Genomic DNA, 22,738 nt, shown 5'->3' with positions numbered 1-22,738 from the left:
GGAAGGGGTGTGGCCTTCAGGAGAGAGAATCTCAACATTTTTTAAACACTAAAAACTCTTTTATTTTTAATCGATGGGAAAAATCCTCTTGTCCTGTGCAGCAGAGGGGGACTCTGAGTAAGATGGCCAAAAAATCACAGCAGTACTGTAAGTGGCAGTGTTTTTTCTAAAATGAATATACAGATCAGGAAGTGGTCAAGATCAGACTTTTAGTAATATAAATAAGTGTGATATGATGCATTCTGGGTAATCAGTTAGGGATGGAAAATATATTTAGTAAATTGCAGGACACCAAGGAAAAAATGTAGAATCAAGGAAATGCAGATGCTGGTTAATACACAAAAGGATACAAAGTCTGAACAGCTGAAAAGGTCAAGCAACACCTCTGGTGAACATGGAAAGAGTAGGACCTTAGGGTTCAAGTTGAAAGTGGCCACATAGGTGGACATGGTTGTAAGAAAGGCATATGGCATGCTGGCCTTCATAGTAAGGGCAAAGAAGATAAAAGACACGAGGAGAAGAATAATTCTGACCTTCAGTAACAGAATTTATAAAAGCTGAACTAAGGAAATTATTTGTGCATTAACAAAGTTACAAAGAAAATATAGAAGTTGCTGCAACTTTAGTTGCCCCCTCCTATCGGAATCCTGCTATATTGGTGCTTTTTTGCTCGTGACCATTCTGTTTTTATGCATCCTTCATTTATGAACTATTTTGGGTCAGATTGAGCTGACTTTTACTAGTGACTCCGATTTGTTTAGTTGTTAAAAATACAGACTTATACTTTCCAGCAAGAACTGCGGAAAATGCAAGTATGACTTGCTGATGGATTCTGGCGGCAGGCTTTGTGCAAAATTTTGCATCCTATGATTTCAATGGGAAATGTAGGGCAAAACTGCCAGAAGTTTACAAAAGATAATTTTGTTTTGGCTTAACATTAAATATGTTTTAAATGTTCATAAGCACTTCTTGGTTAAAATATTTTTTCTTTCATTGCTTAAAAAGTTTTAATTAGATTCACTTCATTTATTTGAATGACTTTCAAATGCTTCTGCATGTCAAAATCAGCTAGCAAAGCCCCACCTTCAGCTTTGCTGGCTAATTACTACAGACATGTTGGGGTGTTACCCATGTCACTGGGAACTAGGTTAAAGAAGGCCACTGAGATAAGTCATCAGCATCTGTTGCAGGCAGGCGTGGGAGCCTGCAAGCAGTGATTACAGGTCAAGGACAAAATCCAGCACAATCATTATTCAGGAGCGGTTTGGAGAAAGTGATTTCAGCTGCAATATTCGGGAGTGATTTGGAGAAAGATAAAGGAACTGGCATTCAAAGAATAAATGGTACACCTATACACTGTTTACACATCTATACACTGTAAATGGATATCTATACACTGGATGGCTCGATTGTAATCATGTATTCTGTTTCCGCTGACTGGTTAGCATGCAACAAAAGCATTTTTCACTGTACCTCGGTACAAGTGACAATAAACTAAACTGAACTGGTAGTACACAAAAATGCTGGAGAAACTCAGCGGGTGCAGCAGCATCTATGGAGCGAAGGAGATAGGTAACGTTTCGGGCCGAAACCCTTCTTCAGACTGATAGTAGGTTTAACTGGTAATAGGTTTACATGTTGGGTGCAAGTGTCAGCAAAATGTTCAACTGCGGGAAATACAGGAAAATCCAAACCTGTCCACTTAATTCTCATAATCTTCCTAGCTGTGTATTTTTTGAACACTCAATTGAAGGTGAACTGCAATAGAAATTTAGACTGATATTATTTTCTCTTGATTAACAGATAGATATTGATGTCAAGTATAGTTCCTTACCTGCCGCATTGGACATAACTATCTTTGATCACAAAATGCTCTTTTGCACCATGCAATGGAAACATTTATCATGTAGAATCAATGAACTGCAGGTGCTGGTTTACAAAAAAAGACACAAAGTGCTTTTGTGAATGTACCGGCATAAAATATTTACTGAATTTTGCTAGACAAAAGGCTAATGATGCACAAATCTTTTTTTTTTAACAGCGTGTTCACCTCACATCATTTAGGTCGCACCTTTTGGAATGTCAACTTCCAATGCAAATAGTAATACACCCCTCATCACAAGCTGGTATCCAAAGCTCCAGAGCAGACTCTGGCTACAAAGGTAGGAAGTTAATATAACTTGAATTCACCACTTGATGAAATGGATGAAACATAATCCATTTGGCACCACTGGCGAGTGCGGATAAGTTGAGACACATTTCAAGCAATATCATCACATATTTGCAATTGTACAGATCTCTTTCGTCTATGGTAATGTTTTAAGTCTCATATTTGTCTTATGCCCCTGCCCCGTCCCACTTAGGATACCTGAACGGAAACCTCTGGAGACTTTGCGCCCCACCCTAGGTTTCCGTGCGGTTCCCGGAGGTTGCAGGTGGTTGCCGGAGGTTGCAGGTAGTGGAAGCAGGTAGAGAGACTGACAAAAACCTCCGGGAACCGCACGGAAACCTTGGGTGGGGCGCAAAGTCTCCAGAGGTCTCCGTTCAGGTTTCCTCAGTGGGGCATGGGCATGACTCTCAACCCTCCTCAAATCTTGGAGTCCCAAAAGACCACAGATGGTGCAACTTTTAGCAAAAAATAAAAAATGAACTGCAAGAAGAATTTAGCAGGTTAAGTACCATCTAAGGAGAGAAATAGAGGGACAAAATATTTAGTTTCCCTCTGTGGATACTGCTTGACAGGCTGAGTTCCTCCTGGGGTTAGATTTTTGCTCCACAAATCTTGCACTAAAATGTTAACTATGTATTTTCAGTATTGGGGAAAGATGTCAATGAAATTTCCGTGCTTTAGTAGTTGTTGCTTATGCCTGACACAATTAAAACTGAATTTTTATTTAAATACAAACGTGGGTTTTCCATTGGTTAAAAAAAACCTATCAGGTTTATTAAGAGAAGGTATCACCTTGCCAGTGCTACATGGAACAAATTTCCTGCAAGTCTGAAAACTGGCTTAGTTGGTAAATATCATGCTGGCAGATTTGGATGGTTTTTTTTCAGTTTTGTGGTGGTACTTATGGTTTCTGAGCGTCTGATGAACACATAATTTAATTTTCAATTGATAAGCGAGATGCACAGGATTCACAGTGACTTGGTCTTATGGATTCAGAACTACCTCACTCATAGAAGACAGAAGGTTGTAGAAGGGCATTATTCTGTTGGAGGTCTGTGACTATATACATATAACACTTGGACATGAATTTAGATGGGTTTGTTATTAAGTTTGCAGACAACATCAAGATTGCTGGAGTTTGGACATTGCTGAAGGCTGTCAAAATGTACAGCGGGACCTGCAGCGGTAGAGTTGCTGGCTTACAACGCCAGAGACCCAGGTTCGATCCTGACTATGGGTGTTGTCTGTCCGGAGTTTGTACATTCCACTTGTGACTGCTTGGGTTTTCTCTGGGTTCTCCGGTTTCCTCCCACATTCCAAAGATGTGCAAGTTTGTAGGTTAATTGTCTTCCGTAAATTGCAAATTGTCCCTTTAGTGTAGGATGGAAGTAGTGTACGGGTGATCATTGGTCGGCGTGGACTCGGAGGGCTGAAGGGCCTGTCTCCTAAACCAAAGGGCCTCTAAACCCTGATCTAAAGAATTGAGCAAAAAATGGCAATAGTGATAGTTTATTCCAGGCAAGTGAGAGGTTTTGCACTTTGGGAGGTGGCACGTATACGTTGGTATGTTATATACAAACAATCCAAAGTTGAAAGTTAAATATACATTGTAGTGAGTGGTGAATGAAAATGATACATGACAAGGCAGTTTGTCACGTTGCTTTGGGAAGTCTGAAAATGCCATTTAATCCTTGTCATAGTCTATGGCTGTTTTCTTCACAATGTAGATTGGCATTCTTAATGTAATAAAATGGAACTTTAAAAGTTGGTTTATACCAAAGATATTGTAGGCCTCCCTCGGTCATGACTGACCATGGGTGATGCATGCTAGTTGTTGGCTGCTTGCTCCAAACCTCGGCTAGAGCAGCGTCGCTTGTGGCTGAAGAGACCAATGCGGGAGTGACAGTCTCTGTCGCAAAGGTCACATTTGTTTGTGGTCATTGGTCTGTTGAAGTTGCTGCGCTCCTGTCTGCGTGTCCGCTTGTCTGCCGCTGCGTTCATCAGTTTCTCTTCCCCCGTTTTGAGATGTTGGTTTAGGGTGCCTCTTCATTAAATGGCAGTGCTGGCTCGAATGGCCGAATGGCCTACTCCTGCACCCATTGTCTATTGTCTATTGTCCACCTTGTGCGGTCAGCTGCAAGGCACTCCCAGGACTCCACGTCGATGTTGAGCGCCTTCATATCTCTCTTGCAGACATCCTTGTAACGTAGCTGGGGGCAGCTGATGGTTCTCCTCCCAGATGTCAGCTCTCCATAGAGGATGTCTTTTGGAATACGGCCATCCTCCATGCGGTGGACATGGCCCAGCCACCGCAGTCTGTGCTGCCCTAGTGGAGTGTACATACTGGGAAGGCCAGCGTGAGATAGGATCTCGGTGCTGGACACTGTTTAGCCAGGATATTCCCAGGGTATGGCAGATGCTTCTAAGGTGGAAGGTGTTGAGTCTTCTCTCCTGTCAGGCATATGTAGTCCATGTCTCACTGCCGTACAGCAGCGTGCTGTTGACACAGGCGTTGTAGATTGCTATCTTTGTCTTCACTGTCAGCTTTGGGTTGGTCCACACTCGAGTTGTGAGGCGAGCGAGAGTTGTAGCTGCCTTCCCGATCCTCTTATCAATCTCTGTCCAAGGGGAGGTTGTCAGTGATGGTGGAGCCGAGGTACGTGAATTGATGGATGGCATCGAGTTCGCAGTCATCGATGGTGCATCATGGGAGACCCCTTCCACCCCTGCAACGGACTGTTCCAGCTGCTACGGTCAGGCAAACGCCTTCGTTGCCATGCGGTCAGAACGGAGAGGTTGAGAAGGAGTTTCTTCCCAGAGGCAATTCGGACTGTAAACGCCTATCTCACCAGGGACTAACTTTACAGAACGTTTTTCCTTCCATTATTTATTATGTAAAACAATATGTGTGTTATGATTGTGTTTATAATTTGTTTGGTTGTTTTGTTGTTTGTCTTTTGCACAAAAGTCCGCGAGCATTGCCACTTTCATTTCACTGCACATCTCGTATGTGTATGTGACAAATAAACTTGACTTGACTTGACTTGACTTGATGACAGACGGCGCCTCTGTATCCTCCCCACGCCGTTCATCTTCAGACTGATGGTCAGCCCGAAGTCCTTGCATGCTCGATAGAAGCGGTCCATCAGTGACTGTAGTTCCTGCTGGGTGTGGGACACAACTGCAGCGTCATCGGCAAACAACGTGTCTCTGATGAGAGCTTCACGTACTTTTGTCTTGGCTCTGAAGCGGGTGAGGTTGAAGAGCCTGCAGTGCCATCTGATCTAGTACACAGGTAGATCCCCTCTGTTGCTGTGCCGAAGGCATGTTTCAGGAGCAGAGCAAAGAAAATCCCAAAGAGTGTGGGAGCGAGGACGCAGCCTTGTGTGATGCCACTGCGGATGTCGAAGGGCCCCGAGGTCAGATGCTGGTTTATGCCAAAGATAGACACAATGCTCGAGTAACTCAGCGGGTCAGGCAGCATCTCTGGAGGAACTGGATAGGTGACGTTTTGGGTTGGGACAATTCTAATTGTGTAGTTTAGCTTTAGTTATTAGTTTAGATTAGTTTAGAGAAACAATGTGGAAATAGGCTCTTTGGCCCACACTGACCAGCACTCACGCATACTGCACACTGGGGTCAATTTCCAGAGGACAATTAACCTACAAACCAGCACGTCTTTGGAATGTGGGAGGAAACTGAGCACACACAATGGATTTAGATTGACAAGGGCTGATTAGGGATAGTCAGCATGGTTTTGTATATAGAACATCGAAAAATAGGTGCAGGAGTAGGCCATTCGGCCCTTCAAGCCAGCGCCGCCATTCAATATGATCATGGCTGATCATCTAAAATCAGTATCCTGTTCCTGCTTTTCCCCCCATATCCCTTGATTCCTTTAGCAGCTGTACCAGAAACCTGGACATTAACAGTTTTCAGGCTCCTGCACCTTCTTGTGAACTTGCAGGTTGACAGGGTGGTGAAGAAAGCTTTTGGCACATTGAACCTCATCAGTCAGGAAAATCAGTAGTGAAGTTGGGACATTTTGTTATGGTTGTGCAAGATGTGGTGACACTGCACTTGGAGTATTGTGTTCAGTTTTGTAAATATAAATATACAGGGATAAATTCAGCCTGCGGTTGCTGAGTTTATTTATCCCTGTGTGTTTTTGAAAGCAGGGCGTGACGACTTGCGGTCTTCCAGCCCTTTGGCACCTCTTCTTATGTGGAGGACTGTGGCCAGATTATTCACTCTTTCCACCCTTTCCACTGTTTAGGCCCCTCGTAATCTGGTGAATTTTCTATTTTTAAGACTGACAAACGTTTAATTAAATCCACCATACTTATCTTCATGCTTTCTAATATCACCTATTTCCTGTTTCTATCATGGCAGCATTTTGAAGATTGATCATCATGCTCACTAGCTTCACAAGAAAATCTTCTGCCCCTAAAGTAGCAATATCTTTTTTGAAAATGTATATTTTTAACTAAATCTGTTATAGGAAAGATGCCTTTAAGCAGGAAAGAGTGTAGAGAAGATTTATGAGGCTGTTGACAGTATTCAAGGGCCTGACTATAAGGAGGGGTTGAGCAGGCTTGCACTTGCTTGCAGTACAGGCGGGCGAGGGATGATCTTACAGAGGTGTATAAACTCATGGAGTTAAATAGATATGGCCAATGCACAGTATTTTCCCCAGTGTAGGGAACGAAGAGGGCACAGTTTTCGGGTGAGAGAGGAAAGATTTAATAGGAACCTGAGGGGCAATTTTTTCACCCAGAGGGTGGTGTGTGTATATGGAACGAGCTGCCAGAGGAAGTTGTGAGGTAGGAACAATAACAGCATTTAAAAGACATTTGTACAGATACATGATAGGAAAGGTTTAGAAGCATACGGACCAAACGTGGGTAATTTGGACGAGTTTAGATGGAGCATCTTGGTTGGCATGGTTGCGATGGATGAAGGGCCTGTTCTTAAGCTGCATGACTCTGTGACGTGATTTGCCTTTAATAAATTATGCTCTGCTTGTTATTTCAGTTTGGCTTTGATTGTTGTCTTTCAGAATTTTGCCACTGCCACCCAGGTTTAAAAAATGGACGGTGATAAATTCAGCCTGTGGTTGCCGAGTTTATTCCTGTGTATTTTTTAAAGGGTGTAACGATTTGCAGTCTTCCAACCCTTTGGAGCCTCCTCTTCTGCAAAGAGGATTGTGGCCAGATTATGCACAGTTTCCACCCTTTCTGCTGTTTAATGCCAACACAATCTAATGGCTTTCCATTTTGCTGACTGACAACCTTATGGCTTAGTATATAACCTATTGCCTTTTACTTTCTTGGCAGCATTTTGAAAACAGATTCTCTAACTTCACAAGAAAAAAAATTGTCCCAGAAGTAGCAAAATATTGTTGTTGACTCTTTTCAAAATTTATTTTTCTAAAATACATTAATTGAATATTTTTCATTATTATGATAAAGATCGTGTGGTCATCAGTCAGCAGGCAGTGTATTGGCATATTTTAAAATAAAACACACGACCATTTCCCCTTTGAAGATCCTCCAGATATTTTGCAACCTTTTAAAAATAAAAGGGTTAAATTGAGTATAATTTGAAAATGCCATGGTATGGTATGGTATTTATTCTTATGGCCCTGTCTCATGGTGCGAGTCCACGCACGAGAGATCCCGAGTGAAAGAAGAAATCAAACCCGTAGTTGTCTACGAGATTCCAAGTTTATGTTCACGTGTTTAAACGAGTTCCCACGTGTATGTATAAGTTTGCCGTTTACTTCTCATTTCTCCGATGCACCAAGTTCCTCTCCCGAGTTACCAAGTTCCTCTCCCGAGTTACTCTTGAGCCAACAGCATGGAACAATCTCCATCTTACTATAGTTACCCAACCAGATGCAACTAAATTGAAAGTAGCTCTTTCTTCCCAATAACCCTTTCTGGCTTAAGTCCTCCCTCCACCACCTCCAGTTTAAATTCCATTTGGAATATTTTGGAGGACCAAGAAACCAAGAAGCACAACGACTACCGACGTGTGGAAAAATCATCACTTGGATAAAAATGATGCCATGCAGATTTTTTACTATCAAAAGCTTCCCATGATCAAGGACAGAACTGTCCCGATGATCAGCTTGTCCGTGTCTCTTATCTAGCTGCATGCTTCTCTGAGACGCCGCTCGATTCTCAGATTCTGCTCATATGCGTTCCCAACATAAATGAACGAATTGTGACAACCCATTCAATTGTTTGCAAACTCCAGCCACAGGCAACTTACCTCGTATTTTTTCCAAGGTCACCAGGAGCAAGTGGGTGATCAAGGCGGAGAAAGAATAGAGGCCAATGCCCAGGTAGTCCAACTCGCAGGAGTGCAGGTCCACCATGACGACGCCGTGGCCGCGGTGGGCTTTGGGGCAGATGCAGGTGACATCGGTGACCAGGCGAGGGATGTAGACCATGGTCCGATTGATCCACCACACAAACCACCTGGCATCGCAGGTGCAGAGAAAGTGGTTGCTGCTTAGCCGCAGCTCCCAATGGTGTTTGATGACGCTGTCCGGGAAACTGGAGGCCTGGATGGTCTTCAGGTTGTTGTAGCTGAGATCCAGGTACTGCAGGGAGGTCACGTCCCGCAGGAAGAGCATGGTCTGCTTGGAGATCTGGTTGCGGGTGAGGATGAAGACGCGCCAGGGTCTGGGTGCAGTTAGACAGCGTGCGAGGCACCGTGGTCAACAGGTTGCTATCGAGATCCAGGAGCTCCAACCAGCCTAGCATGTAAAGCCTGCCCCAGTTGAAACTCCACAGCTGGTTATCACTCAGCACAAGCTCCTTGAGTAGCGGGGGCAGGTGGTCAAACACGTTGTGCGGCATGAACGCGAGTCTGTTGACCGAGAGCAGGGGCGGAAAACCCGGGGGGGCAGAGGGGACAAGTCCCCCCCATGTTTTGAGAGGTGGGGGACACCCCCCCCACCCAAGTTTTTATGATCCCGATTTTAAAATCTCCGTTTTTAGCGCTGGATTGAGCCTCCGAAGCCTCGCGCGTGCGTGTGTGCACATGTGCGCGTGGCCGCCAAAAAATTGTGTCCCCCGTCCCCTCCATGTTTTGATAGCGAGTTCCGCTCTTGCCCGAGAGGTCGAGGCGGCTCAGGTTGGAGAGGTTCTCAAAGAACTCAATGTTCATGTAATTGCCGTCGCTCCACATGTAATTCAACTGGTTGTCCCGGAACTCCAGCCCGCTCAGCGAATTGCTTCTCAGCTGTGAGTCGGCTGAGGTGTAGATGTCGTTCTTGCTCATGATCAGCTTGGAGAGATTGGTGAGGGTGTGGATGAAGTTTAATGTGTGCGTCAACCCTTCTATCTGGAAATAGTGGTTGTTGTTGCTGAGGTCCAGCACTTGAAGTTCCTGCAGCTCCTGAAAGGCGGATTCGTAGAGGAGGTCGATGCGGTTGTTTGAGAGGCCCAGGTAGTGCAGGTGAGGGAGGGAAAGGAACGTGGAACCATTCAGGGTTTGGCTGAGGGCATTGCCAGACAGGTTGAGACACTTGATGAACGAGAGGTTCTCGAACTGCGCCGGGCTGATGCAGAAGATATTGTTCCTGCTGAGGTCCAAGGTGGAGCGGTGGCAGTTGCACTCGTTGTAGCTCACCGGCGAGAAAGTGACTACATGAAATTGGTGGAAGGAAATGGGCAAGGCGAGGTTTCGGGTCAGGGTCCTTCTTCAGACTCCATGACCCGCTGAGTTCTTCCAGCTGTCAAATGGAGACATGGGGGACCACAGATGCTGGCATGTTAGAAACATAGAAAACAGGTGCAGGAGTAGGCCATTCGGCCCTTTGAGCCTGCACTGCCATTCAATATGATCATGGCTGATCATCCAACTCAGTATCCTGTACTTGCCTTCTCTCCATAACCCCCTGATACCTTTAGCCACAAGGGCCACATCTAACTCCCTCTTAAATATAGCCAATGAACTGGCCTCAACTACCTTCTGTGGCAGCGAAACACAAAGTTTTGGAGCAACTCGATGGGCCCGAAACGTCACCTATCCAAGTTCTCCAGGGATGACTAATCTTCAACATTTCACTTCTGGCACTCAGGCCAAACCCACGGTGGACTCAAGAGTCACTACGGTAAACTCACGGGCCACTACTTTCTTACAACGAGTTTAAATGTTTCAAATTTTAACTTCAAGAGTAAATTTGACTCGAGGAAATCTTTAAATATGTTTAAAATTTTTCAAGAGTTAACAAGTTTCCCGGGTACCTGCCGTTAGCGCCACGAGTCGCTAAGTTGCGTCCACGAGTTCCGACGTTCCCGCTACGTTAATTGTACGTGATTACCACTCGTGGGTCGACTCGCGTGAGACAGGGGTTTTACTAGAATTCTTCCTTCAGTCAGTGATACTTGCAGGGTTGTGAATCCAGTCATCTTGTTCATATTCCAAATGTTACATTCTCATGTTTAGGGGCAGTGGGGATAATATCGATGGTGAAGGAACTGGTGATAACAAATTGGAAGCTTCTTTCCGATCTCTCTCAACTTTACTTTTGATAACCTTTGATGGAAATTAAAATTGTCAGTGATTAAGGTAAGCCACCATTTCAGATTCAGTAATTTTACACTAGTGAACCTTCAAATTAAGTGTGTAATGTGAAATCTGCGTCTTGATCCTTTCTGATCTAGAAAACTCATTAGAGGAAAACAAAGATGCCAAGTGCTGGAGTAACTCAGCGGGTCTCTGGATAACGTGAATAGATGACATTCTGGGACGAGACCCTTTTCAGGCTGATTGTAGTAGGGGGAAGAAAGCTGGAAGAGAGGTGGGAGGAGGAAAGAGCATGGTCAGTGGACGGTGGATACAGGTCAGGGTTTTTTTAATTGGCAGATGGTTGCAAAAAGTTGAGATGAAAAGGAAAGTTTGGAGGTAAGGAGAGAAGAGGCATGAAATGTAAATCCAGAAGAAGGGATATAGGAGGAAGGGGACAGGGGTAGGGAGTGGGTTGGTGTTGGTTAGTTACCTAAACTTGGGGAATTCAATGTTCATACCATTGTTTTTAAGCTGCTCAAGCTGAATGTGAGTTATAGTTCTCCCGTTTGCATGTGGCCACACACTGGCAGTGGAGGAGGCCCAGGACAGAGGCAGGCAGGCATGGGAATAAGAAGAGGAGATAAAATGATTAGCAACTAGGAGATCCAGCAGGCCTTGGTGGACCAAGTTCAAGTGTTCGGTGAAATGGTTGCCTCGTTACGTTTGGACTTGCCGATGCAAAGAAGGCCACGTCAGGAGTACCAAATGCAATAGATGAGGTTAGAGGAGATGCGGTTGAACACTGGTCTCTGCTGCTGAACAAAGGCTGCTGGGGTCCCTAGATGGATGTGAGGGAGGGGGTAGAGGGACAGATGTAACGTCACCTGCGATTGCAGGGAATGGTACCCAGGAAGGGCGTGGTTTGAGTGAACCAGGAACACTGAGGGAGCAGTCTCTGCAGAAAGTGGTAAGGAGTAGGGATGGGAAGATGTGACTGGTGGTGGGGATCACATTGATGGTGGTGGAAATGTCAGAGAGTGTCGGGCAGCTCAGTGGCGCAACGGTAGAGTTGCTGCCTTACAGCGAATGCAGCGCTGGAGACCCGTGTTCGATCCCGACTACGGGTGCTGTCTGTATGGAGTTTGCACATTCTCCCCGTGACCTGCGTGGGTTTTCTCCAAGATCTTCGGTTTTCTCCCACACTCCAAAGACGTACAGTTTTGGAGGTTGATTGGCTTGGTAAATGTAAAAATTGTCCCTAGTGGGTGTAGGATAGTGTACATATGCGGGGATTGCTGGTCGGTGCAGACTCGATGGGCCGAAGAGCCTGTTTCCACGCTGTATCTCTAAACTAAGCTAAAGTAAAGAATTATGTGTTGGATATGGAGGTTGGCGAGAATACCATTCAATAGTCTGATACTGTAACTGAGGGAAAGATGTTGTTCCTCAATCTGGTGGTACATGCTTTTATGCTTTAATATATAGATTCTGCAGAACCTTATCCCTCTTTCTACCCGTCATTGATATCAATATGGATAATGACCTGGCTGTTCACCCACTGCTTTAAAGATGTTTTGCAACTGTTCGGAGATATCCTTCACCTTGGGACCCAGAAGCTTCGTACCATTTTAAAGTTTTGTTCGTGTCCTCCAAATATCCAGTTTCCCCCCCTTACTATTGAGACTCCTGTCACAACAGGGCTCTTTGTCCCGACCTTCCCATGCTGTGCATCAGAGCCAGTCATTGTGCCACCGACCTGGCTGCTGCTGCTACACTTCTCTGTGAAGGGCCAACAGTATCCAAACAATATGCTTGTTACTGAGGGGGATGTCCATACCATAATCTTGCACTTCCTGACTACACTCTCTATCTTTCTTGCGGCATGCACTTTGAACAAAATCACCAATCTCAGCGTCACAGGGTCTAGATTTGTACTTCCGGTGGCGCTGGTGCCAGCAGCCTCCACCTACAGCCCGGTATCTTTTTGTTTTTTTGTTTATTTAGTTATGTTAAAGTGTGTTTTTTTTGTGTTTTTTGGTGTCTTCATGTGGGGGAAGAGGGCACGGTGCGGGGGATGCCGTACTTCAGCCGCTTCCTGGTGAGGACGCGACTATTATTCGAGTCGCGTCCTCGCCCCCCCCTCCCCCCACAGCGGCCTACCTACCTGGATTGGCGCGGCCTTTTCTGCCGGGATCGACCAGAGCTCCAGCAGCGGCAGGACAGCGCTGAAACATCGCGGGGCTGGCGATGCCTTACCGGGGGTCGCCACCTGGAACCGGAGTGCTGGACCTGCTGCACCGACATCCTGGAGCTGCGGTTTGCGGAGCTCCCAACGCGGGCGGCGCTGATGGACAGTGCGGGGTCCTGCGACTCTGCCCGGCTCGGCCTGTGGACTCAGGAGCTGCAGACTCCGGCAGCGGGAGGCGGCTGATCAGAAGGTCCGGGCCGCTGAGGAGGAGGATGCTCACCGTCGGGGTTCGGCGTCGGTGTTCTACCAGCCCGGCGTGAGGGCCTGAACATCAGGCCACCCGGGGCGGCGACTGCGGGTGCTCGGAAGGCCCCGACAACGGATGAACACGGAGGGGAGGCTGGCTGGACTATGGTGCCTTCCTCACCTGGGTGCCATTTATGTTATGTTGTGGACTTTATGTGTTTGTGCTTTTTAAAAATTTTTTAATTCAATTTCAATTTTATTTTTAATATGTTTTATTATTTATTTATTATTCATTTTTATTATTTTTCTTGTGATTTGTTTTTAACGATACTGCCTGTAAGGGAAATTCATTTCGTTGTCTCAAATTGAGACAATGACAATAAATTTGAATACAATACAATACAATAGATGCAGCTCCAGCTATCAGTCAGGACCTGCAGCTGGACACGTTTCCCACAAGTTTAGTCCCCCGGGGTGCAGCATGTTATTATAAAGAAACGCTCATTCAGCGCTCTTTGCTTCCTCCATTTCGGCTATGGCAGTAAGGAACAGGAGGAAGGTGTGGCATTGGGGATGATGCCGGGACACCAGTGAGCACATCGACACTCGCAGTAGAGTGAACTCAAGTGCTGTTTTATATACAAGGGCTAGAAAGTCCAGGACTGCATGGAGATGCTGTCCATTGTTGTCAGGGCGCATGTGAGGTGAAGCTGATGATCTCAGGCTTGCCCCAGCAGATCAGCCGTGGTGTCGAAGGAGGAGGCGTGGTGATCTCAGGCTTCTCCCTGCAGTTCATCCTTGCCTCATGAAGGAGTAATGGCAGTCTCAGGCTTAAGCTGGTGGCTCAGCTTTAGGCTTGAAGATGCAGTGCTGGCGATCTCTGGCTTATCTTAGTGGTTCAGTCTTTGCCTCTAGGTGTGCCAAAGAGTCACAGGGTCATGGAGTGATACAGTGTTGAAACAGGCCCTTCGGTCCAACAGGCCCTGCAGTCCCACACTGGCCAACAGGCCAACATGTCCCAGCTGCACTAGTCCCTCTTGCCCACCTTTGGTCCATATCCCGCCAAACCTGTCCTATTCATGTACCTGTCTAACTTTCTTAAATGTTGGGATAGTTCCTGCCTCAACTACTTCCTCTGGCAGCTTGTTCCATACATCCACCACCCTTTGTGTGAAAAAGTTACCCCTCAGATTCTTATTAATCTTTTCGCCTTCACCTTAAATCTATGCCCTCTGATCCTTGATTCACCTACTCTGGGCAAGAGACTCTGTGCATCTACCCAACCTATTCTTCTCATGATTTTATACACCTCAATACGATCACCCCTCATCCCAGCCTACTCAACCTCTCCCTAATGCTCACACCCTCTAGTCCTGGCCACAGCCTCATAAATCTTCTCTGTGCCCTTTCCAGCTTGACAACATCTTTCCTATAACATGATGCCTAGAGCTGAACACACTCTAAATGCGGCCTCACCAATGTCTTACACAACTGCAACATGACCTCCCAACTTCTATACTCAATATGTAGACAAAAGTGCTGGAGAAACTCAGCGGGTGCAGTAGCATCTATGGAGCGAAGGAAATAGGCAATGTTTCGGGCCAAAACCCTTCTTCAGTGATGTAGGTTGTGGGGAGGGAAGGAGGGGGTGGGGGGGGGAGAAGAAAAGAGAAAGGAAGAGGAGTAGCCCGAAGCTGAGGGAGTGCTGAGAAGGGGAGGAGACAGCAAGGGCTACTGGAAATTGGAGGTCAATGTTATGCCGCTAGGGTGCAGACTGCCCAAGCGGAATATGAGGTGCTGCTCCTCCAATTTCCAGTGGTGCTCACTCTGGCCATGGAGGAGGCCCAGCTCACATTGTATGGGGGCTGTCCCTCATTGTTTGTTGGCAGGCAGAGGAACTGGTGGTCTCAGGCTTGCCCTGGCCACTCAGTCTTAGCCCTAGTGGAGGTGTCCAGGCAGCTTCCCGGGCAGCTCAGGCTAGATCGCGTAGTTGGTGCTGGCAGTCTCAGGTTTGCCCCAGTGGCTCAGTCAGATTCAAACCTGCAACAGGGGAAAAAGGCACCCCACACTGTCCCTCTCCCCCTCTCTCTCATCCTCTCTTCCCTCCTCCCTCTCTCTCAAAAACATTGTGCATTTTGATTTTTCCCAGAAAAGTGCACGGTTCTCATTTTTTGCCATATGTCCCATTTGACCTGCACCCGCTGATTCAGTTCACTTATTTATGTGTCCCTGCAATCACACAAAGTGCATGCATGATGATAGGACAGGTTCAGGCACCTTAATATGGATTGTGCAGAGCAGAGACCATTTAGTTTTGTCGTTGGTGAAATTTCAACTGTTAGTAATGCTTCTTTGTACTAACCTCTCCAAATAAAATTGCATTCTGCATAATTAGCACCTAAAAACAGATTATGCAATCCAATTTCTCACCTGTTGCATTTATACTTTTCAGAGCAGTTTCCTGAAATTGGCTTTACAATTTATTTGAAGCTGCCACTTCAGTTCATTGGCAAGAATTTGTTTGATGAGAGGGGTGTTATTTGAATAAAATTTTAAGTCCTCTCCAAGAAACAGTATTTACTGTATATGTAAGGGTGAATGCAAGCTGCTTGTCACTGCTGATTATGCGAATAAATAAAATTGCTTATCTGCAAAGACAGTATTATAAATGTGAAAATCAAAAAGAACTGCAAATGCTGGAAACCTAAATAGAAAATGCTGTAAATACTCAACAGGTCATGCCACGTCTGTGGGAAGAGAAACTGATTCACGTTTCAGGTTTGACATTTACGGGCGCCATACTGGTGCAGCAGTGGAGCTGCTGCCTTACATCACCAGAAACCCAGGTTCGATCCTGACTGCGGGAGGTGTCTGTCGACAATTTGTACGTTCGCCCTGTGACTGCGTGGGTTTTCTCCGATTGCTCCAGTTTCCCCCCACACTCCAAAGGTGCACGGTCTTGTAGGTTAATTGGCTTCGGTAACATTGTAAATTATTCCAAGTGTGTAGGATAGTGTTAGAATACGGGGTGATCGCTGATCGGTGCGGACTTGGTGGGCCGAAATGCCTGTTTCTGTACTGTATCTCTAACGTCTAAAGATCTTTCATCAGAACTGGGTAAGAGAGAAAAGAAACGTGTGTGCTGGGAATATATATGCTGTAGATATAATCTGGTATCATCCAATCCTCTTTTTGTGCTAGATGTGCTGGTGGACTGCCAGCCTGTATAATCTTTTGTTAGTCTATAATGTGGTAGATTGAACCATGGTAGACAGACAGGTACAGGTGCACAACCTTTTATCCGAAAGCCTTGGGACCAGACACTTTTCGTAATTCAGAATTTTTCGGCTTTCGGAATGGAAGATTTTTAGCGTAGATTTTAACGGCTGGCTCAGTGGTAGAGTGCTCGGCTCATATCCGCAAGGTCGCGAGTTTGCGCCTCGATCCCGGTAGTTACTCGATCGCGAGTTTGCGTCTTCAATGTAGTTTTTTCTTGCAGAATAGGAGAGAATAGGGAGGGTTAGGCTGGGATCATTCTCTGCGAGATGATCTTAGTGCGGGAGACAAGTGTAGCAGAGGTGTACTGACTGTGTGGGCAGAACTTTGGAAGTGATTGCCCACCATTCTCAAAAGCCGCTGTGTCTCCCTGTCCCTCCAACTCCAGAGGAATCTGCTCCCCGATGGGCCGCAACGGCGACAAGTGGCAGTTTGCCCACAGCCCAAGCTGCGCCACCCCAAGAACAAGACGTACCTTGCACACCGTCAGCTTCTGCCCCTACAGGGAGCGTGTTTCTGGAGTTGCAGCGGGGCTGGGCCACAGTTGCTGATCTGGCACAATCTCCCATGCTTGCAGTGGGCCTGGGGGTCGGTGGCCCTTATGAAGGGCGCAGCTCGGGCTGTGGGCGAACTGCCACTTTCTCGCTTTAGCGGCCCATCGGGGAGTAGTTTCTGTAACTGTCCTGACGTACTAACAGCTCCTGGCCAGGGGGATGGACACACTTGTAACTTTAGACGTCAGGACCAAGATTAAAGCCACCCGCTCCCCGATCTGCGCCGTGCTACAGCGACAAGTGGCAGTTTCGCCCACAGCCGTGAGCTGCGCCCCCTCATCCGGTTGCAACCCGGGTTCTACAATCCATGGAAGTTGGAGCGGGGCTGGGTAAATAGAGTTGCTGCTGGCTGTGAGTCTCTGGGATCAAATCCAATGCTTGCAGTCGGTGTGTCCGTTGGTCCTGACGTCTCCTGCCACCCCCCTGGACAGGAGCTGAGACTGGGAACTGTACCGCCCTTAAAGCCCCCTCCCTCTGCAACTGCAAACAACCCCACACTTTAAACTAGGGGGTGGCCAAAGACGTCACAGCCAGAATGGGAGCTGCGAAATGGGAAGCATCGGACGCAACCCCAAGACCAAGATGTACCTTGCACACCATCAGCTTCTGTCCCTACGGGGAGCGTGTTCCTCTGGAGTTGGAACGGGGCTGGGCTGCTGCTGGCTGTGGGTCTCTGGGGCGATCAGTGAAACGTGCTTGCAGTGGGCCTGGGGGCCGGTGTCCCGTTAGTCCTGACTTCTCCGGTGACTGGCACTGACCTGCTGGCAACTCCGACGTGAAGACAGTGCAAAGCCCCCGCGTCGGTGCAATGGGCGGGGAGCTGGAGAGGGGAGGGAAGGGGTCACACACATGGCCGGGAAGCAGAGGGGTGTAGGTGGGGTGAAACTGAAGGGAGCGACAATCTGCTGCTGCCTGCACGCTGAGTTAAAAAGTTCCCACGCAAGACTCACGATACACTGTGTATCGTGAGTCTACCGTGGGAACTTTTTAACTCAGCGGGCAGGCAGCAGCAGATTGTCAATTATTAACCCTCCTGCGCAATATACCCTCACCTTCTCTTTTATGAATGGGAATTTAGTTCCCCTTTCTTCGAGGACCGACCGGAGGTTCCGCTGTCACCTCTGCGGGCCGCCCTCCGTGAACGTCTTCAAGGACCTTTCTTCAAGGACCAGAAAAAGGTCCGCTATGCGGTGCTTTTCGTTATTTGGAACTTCGGATAAAAGGTTGTGCACCTGTAACTATAAATTCAGCCATTTATCCACAGGATGGGAACTGTTGTTTGAAATAGAGTCATAGAGAAAGTACTGAATAGAATTGGGGCCTGTAAAAATGAAATAAAAATTGAAATAAAACAAAAATGGTTGTATAGTCTAAGTAAAAATATGTTAACAGTTGTTAAATGTTCAAATTCCAAAATAATATTAGTATTCATACAAATTAATCAGCATTAGTTCATCTGAATGAGGTATGCCTGTCGCAATATATATTTTTTGGGTTGTTTATATTGCATTCACTGTTCATGCAAATAATTTATTTAAAAAATTCTCACATTTGTTTAATCTGAATGCAATAGAAGCTTGAGTTGCCAGCAACGCCCAAATCCCACGAGTGAATAAAACTAAACCTGACAGCGGAGGAGTGATGGGGAGTTGTACTCTCAGATACAGCCTGAAGGTTCTCAGCTGGTTTGCCAAAGGTTGCAGCCTTATCTGTACCTTGGTACAAGTGACAATAAACTAAACTAAACTTAAAGTGCATCCAAGCATATGCCTATTACCACAATTGAAATGCTGGCTGAAAAATAACTTGGCTCAAATTTGGCATGTACAGTAGGTCTAATGTTCAAAGGTTCAAAGGTTCTTTATTCGTCACATACACCAATTGGTGTAGTGAAATGGGCATTGCCATTGCAGCACAAAAAAAAATACAAACATAACAAAAATAAAGAAATTTAAACATAAAAAACATCCCCCCACAATGGTTCCCATCATGAGTGAAGGCACAAAGTCCAGTCCCCATCCCCATGTCCACCCATAGTCGGGCCTATTTTGGCCTCCACAGTCGCCATGATCTTATTGAATGGCAGAATAGAAACAGGGAGCTGATTGGTCTTCTGCGCTGTTTCTTCAGTCCTTATTTTCTTAAGAGTGGGAAAGATTTATAAAAATCTGTAACTGTACGAATTACTAACCTGGATTCCATGAACCTGTAAAGAAGTGAATCTGACACACTTGTAACTTTACTTTAACGCTTTAATAAACACACAGATTAAACATGATCCAGCACTAACTGCACGCAGTCTGTCACCGTGCTGGAGAGAGCGAGAGATAGGGAGAGAGAGTGTTATTATACTTGATAACTAAGGCGTGGTTAGTGGTACTGAGGTAGCTATATTATTGGTTGCATGCATGAACCATCTACAATACCATTGGAAGGATGCAACTGGAATTGGTAAATAAATAATCATAGATAATGCAAGAGATTAAATCGTCAGAATAATATCAAATCAAATCAATACCTCTATTAGAATTTGGATCTCATTGAGTTTCTTTAAGTAATTTTAGGAGACTGTGCCCCACAGACACTAGTGTTGGGTGCGGACATTCTTTTAGTGTCTGGTATAATTGCCTAAAGTTAACATCCGTTAACATGTGCATGGTTTAAAGCAAATACTTGAACAAATCAATAGATTTTACTTTTTGTATGTTTTGTGCACTCTGTTTACTTTTTTAACTGATGTTACGTGTGTTTTTAAGCTTATATATGAATTCTGAGTCATTTCAGTATGGTTCACATTGGTGCGACACAGCTGAATTAAACAAAAACACTGATGAAACCAAATTGAAACCGTGAAATCCAAGTAATGTTTTGCAGAACTGGATTCAAAATCTAGATGCATATCGAATAATGGAATGATACAACATGTTCTTTGAAGAGCTGGCCAATTACTCCCCCTTTCTTTCTCTTTCTCAATAGCCCAGCAAATATTTCATTTTCAAGATATCATTAAATTTCCCTTTGAAAACATTTATTGAATCAACTTCTAAAACCTCTCCAGACTGCGGAATCCAGATTGTGATAAATTTCATTTTTTTGATTCTCGATTGTCCTGAAAGTTGCATTGCCATTTACCTTAAATCTATTTCCTTTGGTTACCGAGTTCTTGGGGTCTGGAAGAAAATATTTTTCCTTATTTAATGTATCATAATGTTTCAGGACTTTGAATAGCTCCAATGGGAAGGAAAGGAAAATACAGGGATTTGGGACTGGAAAAGTGGAGTGGGGAGAGAGGGAAGGGAATGGGAAGGAGCAGGAATGATTTTCCAGGGTAACGGGATTGCTCATCAAAAGAGCCTGCACATACCTGATGGCCTTTTCTCTCAATCCATCCATGCATTAACATTCCCATAAATCTGGTCTGCATCCTCTCTCAGGCTTTGACAATTTTTAAAACATCATGCTTATAATTGAATACATATTTCATTGTGTGTCTAACCGATAGGTTGTAAAGGTTCAGTCTAACCTACCTTATGTTACATTCAATTCATAAATCCTTTCAGCAGTTTTTGGTTAAGCTGCCCACCCTCCGTTAAAGACGTGAATATGAGCATACAGCCATCTTTGTTGATGCAGCCTCTTTAAGTTGCTTCCACACATTACTCCTAAAAAGTGAATCTTTTCAGACATCGTTCCATTCTGCTTATGTGTGTGTCCTTCTTACTTTTGTGTGTGTACGCCTGATATCTCCTGTATTTATGAGCATTTGTGTTCTACATATTTTGAAGTATTACATAATCCAGATCTGGGGCATCCCAATACCAACAAGATCAATGAACCCAATATTTGGTGAACAGTACGGAATGCTCTAGGTTGAAATCTAGCCATTCATTATTACTATCAGCTCTTAACCAATATAATGACTGTTCCTGTATTCCTATGGGGTTTAATCTTGCTAGCAACTCTTCTGTATAATACTTGATCAAACATGATTTGAATGTAACCCAGTTTAACATAAAATAACCGTACTCACATAACCAGACCCTCTAATACTTTTCAGAAATACAAATAATCTATCCAAACCCTTTGAAAATGTTGGTGATGGTGGCAATGCTAATTCATTCCCACCGTAACCAACTGCTAATACATTGTTTTGAATGGGGAGAAGGCTGGACCCTGTGGGAAGGTGCTAAATTGGAGAAAGCAAACTACAATATTATTGGGCAGGAACTCAGGAGAGTACACTGAGTCCACTTCTGACATGGGGGAGTTGTTCAGAACTGGCAAGTTCCAGTAGGGAGGTGGAAAAAGGATGGCAAAGTAACGGAACCTAAGATGACCAAAGAGGTTGTAAATTTAGTTAAAAAGAAAAAGGAAGTGCATACAAGATTTAAGAGGTTGGAACCAGACAAGGCCTTTGAGGAATATAAAGAAAGGAGAAAAGAACGAAAGGTCAAATGGGATCACAAAATGGCTTTAGTGAGTCGGACTAAAGAAAATCTCAAAGTTTATTATATTAAAAACAAGAGGATAACCAGCAAAAAGGTAGGCCCACTGAAGGATAAAAGAAGGAATTTGTGCTTATAGTGTGGGGATGAAGGCGAGGTACTAAACGAGTGCTTTGCATCTGTTTTTATCATAGAGAAAGACATAGAAACATAGAAACATAGAAAATAGGTGCAGGAGTAGGCCACTCGGCCCTTCGAGCCTGCACCGCCATTCAATATGATCATGGCTGATCATCCAACTCAGTATCCTGTACCTGCCTTCTCTCCATACCCCCTGATCCCTTTAGCCACAAGGGCCACATCTAACTCCCTCTTACATATAGCCAATGAACTGGCCTCAACTACCTTCTGTGGCAGATAATTCCACAGATCACTGTCCTTCCACATGAAGGACAGTGAGATCAATGTGGAGAATACTAATATGCAGCAGTTTGATATTAAGAGGGAGGATATGGTTCTGGAAGGTGGATAATCCCTAGGACCTGATGGGATTTATCCCAAGGTATTGAAAGAGACAAGGGAGGAGATGGCGCGAGCCTTGTCAAAGATCTTTGTGTCTTCTCTAGCTACAGGCGAGGTTCGGAGGACTGGAGAGTTGCTCATGAGTGCTTTTATTTCAGAAGGCCATTCGAGCCTGCACCACCATTCACTGTGATCATGGCTGATCATTCACAATCAGTAACCCGTGCCTGCCTTCTCCCCGTATCCCTTGATTCCGCAGTGCTTTTGTACGTGCTGGGAAGAATGAGATAGCTGTGATAATATGATGTTCTCTTTTTTCCAGCTGGGTGAGGTGGCAGCAGTGCAATTAAGAGGAAACAGTGGTGCAGGCATTCAATAAGATCCAACTGTGTATCAGAAATTGAGAGCAGGTTGAAATGAAGGTTGAACATGAGCATTAAATCTTTCAGTTCACATTTGTTCATGTTTTTTTCCTTTATTTCTGCATATATTCTGCTATTGTTCAAACATGTATCCTGTTCACCCATTCCTTTCATAGTTATTAAAAAAATACTCTCATAGTTACTGTTGAACATTTGATCATTTTTAATGACACGTTGAAGGATTAGATCCACAGTACATGTTGTCAGAGTTGAGATGGTTCTTAACTTTTACATAGCCCGTAAATTTCAGTAACATCCAAGTGGATGTTTGTGGAATAATATCTGATGAAGCAGTGAATGCTTCTCAGTGTTAGTACAAGCTAATTTACCACCCGTTTGGACAAACTTAGTGAAACATTGCTAAAATCTAGAGTTTTATCTGTTGTGCT

The 22,738-nt window shown here is 45.1% G+C and overlaps 1 protein-coding gene across 7 annotated transcripts in view; it reads left to right on the top strand.

Moving 5' to 3' along the window:
* LOC129710892 (zinc finger and BTB domain-containing protein 7C) overlaps positions 1–22,738 on the top strand; it is a 166,382-nt gene that overhangs the window by 69,509 nt on the left and 74,135 nt on the right. For 4 of the 7 annotated variants that reach the window (XR_008725767.1, XR_008725759.1, XM_055658274.1 and 1 more), the window contains exon 2: positions 2,042–2,162. Coding sequence is in view for 2 of the 7 variants with exons in the window: in XM_055658274.1 (XP_055514249.1) it covers positions 2,080–2,162 (83 nt within the window). In the remaining 5 variants the exon portion in view is untranslated. Of the gene's footprint in view, positions 1–2,041; positions 2,163–10,633; positions 10,757–22,738 lie in introns of all 7 variants that reach the window. The other 3 variants (XR_008725784.1, XR_008725778.1, XR_008725770.1) reach the window with 3 other exon arrangements.

This window comes from Leucoraja erinacea, chromosome 1 (assembly GCF_028641065.1).
Source record: "Leucoraja erinacea ecotype New England chromosome 1, Leri_hhj_1, whole genome shotgun sequence".
Taxonomy (NCBI): Eukaryota; Metazoa; Chordata; class Chondrichthyes; order Rajiformes; family Rajidae; genus Leucoraja; species Leucoraja erinaceus.
Note: the sequence above shows the minus strand (reverse complement) of the source record. Positions and strands in the feature narration are given on the sequence as shown.